The sequence below is a fragment of the Frankliniella occidentalis genome, unplaced genomic scaffold, assembly GCF_000697945.3.
Source record: "Frankliniella occidentalis isolate FOCC.00 unplaced genomic scaffold, Focc_3.1 Scaffold53, whole genome shotgun sequence".
NCBI classification, from domain to species: Eukaryota; Metazoa; Arthropoda; class Insecta; order Thysanoptera; family Thripidae; genus Frankliniella; species Frankliniella occidentalis.
In genome coordinates this window covers 1,581,373-1,584,500 of record NW_026267183.1, presented here as the reverse complement: position 1 = coordinate 1,584,500, position 3,128 = coordinate 1,581,373, and the positions used below count along the sequence as shown (strand labels likewise).

General features: G+C 60.8%; 1 protein-coding gene across 10 annotated transcripts in view; it reads left to right on the top strand.

Annotated features, from left to right (window-relative positions):
- Positions 1–13: 13 nt before the first annotated feature.
- Positions 14–3,128, top strand: part of LOC113205733 (multiple PDZ domain protein-like) — a 98,911-nt gene continuing 95,796 nt past the window's right edge. For 4 of the 10 annotated variants that reach the window (XM_052267485.1, XM_052267484.1, XM_052267487.1 and 1 more), the window contains exons 1-3: positions 16–785; positions 1,044–1,221; positions 1,330–1,531. In XM_052267485.1, coding sequence (XP_052123445.1) covers positions 33–785; positions 1,044–1,221; positions 1,330–1,531 — 1,133 coding nt within the window. In that variant the 5' untranslated portion in view covers positions 16–32. Of the gene's footprint in view, positions 786–1,043; positions 1,222–1,329; positions 1,532–2,792; positions 2,798–3,128 lie in introns of those variants that run through there. The other 6 variants (XR_008011148.1, XM_052267481.1, XM_052267482.1 and 3 more) reach the window with 3 other exon arrangements.

Sequence of the window (3,128 nt, the reverse complement as noted above, 5' to 3'; positions counted from 1 at the left end):
GACCAACCCCCAGCCCGACCCCCTCCGCCGCAATGAAGGAGGTGTGCACGATAAGGGACCTGAGCCCTCTCAGGCACGTGAGCGAGCCGATAGACATAGGCCCCGGGTCTGGCCCGGGCAGCCGGACGCACACGCGCCAGCGACGGCGGAGCTCCACGAGGGACAGTCCCCTCAGAGACCATTTCGTGGAGGACGCGGCCCGGAGCCCTGCGCCGAGCCCGAGGACCTGCACCCGGAGCCCGTGTCGGAGCCCGTGCCGCAGCCCGTGCCGGAGCCCGTGCCGGAGTCCCTGCCGCAGCCCCGCCCACTCCGGCAGCCCCTGTGGAAGTCCGTGCGGCAGCCCGTGCGACGGCAGCCCCTGCGGTAGTCCGTGCGGAGGCAGCCCGTGTGGTAGTCCGTGCCGGAGCCCATGCCGGAGTCCCTGCCGGAGCCCGGCGAGGACGAGCCAGCCGAGGAGCCCCTGCCGGAGCCCGTGCCGGAGCCCGGCCAGGACGAGCCAGCCGAGGAGTCCCTGCCGAACGAGCCCGATGAGGAGGCGGAGCTCGCCGCGGAGCCCCCGGAAGACTCCGGACAGTCCCCGGAGGACGCCCAGCCCCAGGCGCAGCCCCGACGCCAGCCCGACCAAGCGGGCCACCGTGGAGGGAAGTCCTGGCCGGGGCCGGGGTCGGCGGAGCAGTGGCAGGGGCAGCCGCCGGAGCAGGGCCACCGTCAGCTCCGGCCGCGGCAGCCCCAGCCCCAGCGACGCCCTGAGCACGGACGACGAGTTGAGCGCCGACCTCTTGCAGGTGGGTAACAGAGCAGGGTGTGTTCAGTTTAAGCCAGATCCAGCCTGCCCATTTGACCGGAACGGACTGATTCCGTCCGGAAGTGATATCGATTAGTAAGTAATGCCTAAGTAATCGAATCAACATATGTGGGTTGGGGTTTTTGAGTATTTTGTCATCAACCATCGTTTACAATAATCCGATCGGTGCCGAGTACACGCAAAAGCGCTTTGATGGAAACACTTTTGTTGACGGTTGTTTGTTGTCGTCTCGGCGCAGCTCATGGTGCCCGTGTCCACGGAGCGGTTGCCGACGAGGACGCCGTCCCTCGGGGGCGACCTCACCGACGACGACCTCGAGGACGAGGAGGTGGCCGCCTGCTGGGGCGCCGACGTGCTTCAGCTGCCCACCTCGCTCGAGCTGGACATCCGGATACGGAAGGGTTCGCTGCCGCTGGGTATGCACGGTTTTGAAGTTACACATTGTTTCTTTGCTGCCCGTCCAGCAACAACAAGTATTTCATGTTTTTTTTTGTTTTTGTTCTTGTTTTTTTGTCGACTTTCAGGTCTGAGCGTGGACTCGGTGGGGAGGGGGGTCAACGGGATGCTCGTGGTGGCCGTGGTCCCCGGCGGGGCCGCCTACCGGGACGGCCGCATCGTGCCCGGGGACCTCATCACCGCCGTGAACAACGAGAGCTTGCGCCACGTGACCAACTCGCAGGCGAGGGCCATCCTCAAGCGGGCCAACCTGGTGTCCACGCACCTCACGTGAGTCGTAGGGAGTGAATTATGTGGAGAACTTTTTGTGCTTCATGTTGGGCATCCACAACCAGCCCAGCAGGTGTGAAAACATAAGAAAAAATAACTCTTTAGCCGTTAAACGTGTTTTAACAGCCGTAGCGTGAGCGAAAACCCGCCTCGCGTGCTGGGGAGTGGAGCGATTCTTCGGCACTAATTCGAGAATCCTCTCAAGATTTTAGTGTAACGTGTTTGGTCGTGGTATATTTGTGGAAGGGAAGAAATTGGGGAGTGAAGGGAAAACGAGAAGCAGCAGGATTTTCGATTTTTTCTTGTCATAGTTCACCGAAAAAATATGCGCCGAAAACAAAAATTTATTTTCCTGGTGGTGCTTTTCTGACACTGCCCGGCTTTTTGCCCCGGTGGGGTCGGTTTGGCAGCGAATGAGCCGAATTAACGTGGGACCTTGTTGATGAGCTCCAAGGGTGCTCCGCTCTGCTCCGCGCCGCTGCTCCCCCGCGGAGGGCGCAAGGTCAACATCATTGGGGCGGGCGACGGGGGCGGGGCGGGGGCGGTGTGGGGCTAGTGGGGCGTAGTGTTGATTGAGGGGGCGAGGGTGAGGCGGGCAGGGCAGGGGTTGGGTTTGGGGATCCTCTCGTGTAGCGACGCCGCCGGAGGGCACCTGGGCACACCTGTAAGTCAGATGATGCGCGGAGCGCTATTTCAAATATTTAAATTAAAAAAGAAAAATGAGTTGGGAGAGGGAAATTCGTTCTGATATTGCGTGGGCCGGGCCAGAATTCACCATATACGTCCAGTGCAGGCATCATCATCATCCCTCGGCCGTGCTAGCCCGGAATGTTTATAATGAAATGAATCGAGCAGGGTGGTCGGCCCGCGGGCACCCGCCGTGTCGGCCAGCCCGCACTCGGTGGCCAGGCCGCCAGGCCCTCGGGTGGGCGAGCGAGCGGGACGGACCCGGCGGCCGGCGCGCTCTCAGGTGGGAAGCCCCGTGCAGGGTAATCTCGTTACGTAAACAGGATGAACACGGGGGCGTGGCGGGCGGGCGGTGTCCGCGGGGAGGTCCACCCCGGCCGGGGCCCCGGGCCCAGAGGCGTGGGGGCCGAGCAGTGCCGAGACGAGCCGCCCGGCGACCCGACCGGATACCGTGTAGCGCCCCTGGGCCAATACCGGGAGTGCACGGCCCCGTTGCACCGTGGGGGTGCCGGCAGTGCAAGTGCAATATAACCTTACCCTGTGTGCGCCACCCGGCCCCACCCCTTCGCCTACTCTAGGGTGTGTGCGTGCGCGCGAGCGAGTTTGTGTGTGTGGGTGTGTTACACATATTTGAAGAAATTGTGCGCAGTTGTGTTGGCGCGGACCATTGTTTTTTCTTCTCGTTACGATTTTGTACTAACATTTCGTGAGAAAAAGCGAAAACGTGAAGTCTGATTGGTTTGTAAATTTCTGATTCTGCAACCCGTCCTGCTTCTGGTCTGATGTAATTGACCTAGTGCTATCATTGTTTTGTGTATGCAGCTACCTCATGTCACCAAAGTCGAGTCACAGACTTTTCAAGTTTCTTTAGTTATCTGATTTGGAAAACTAGGGCGATTTTTATTTTAAA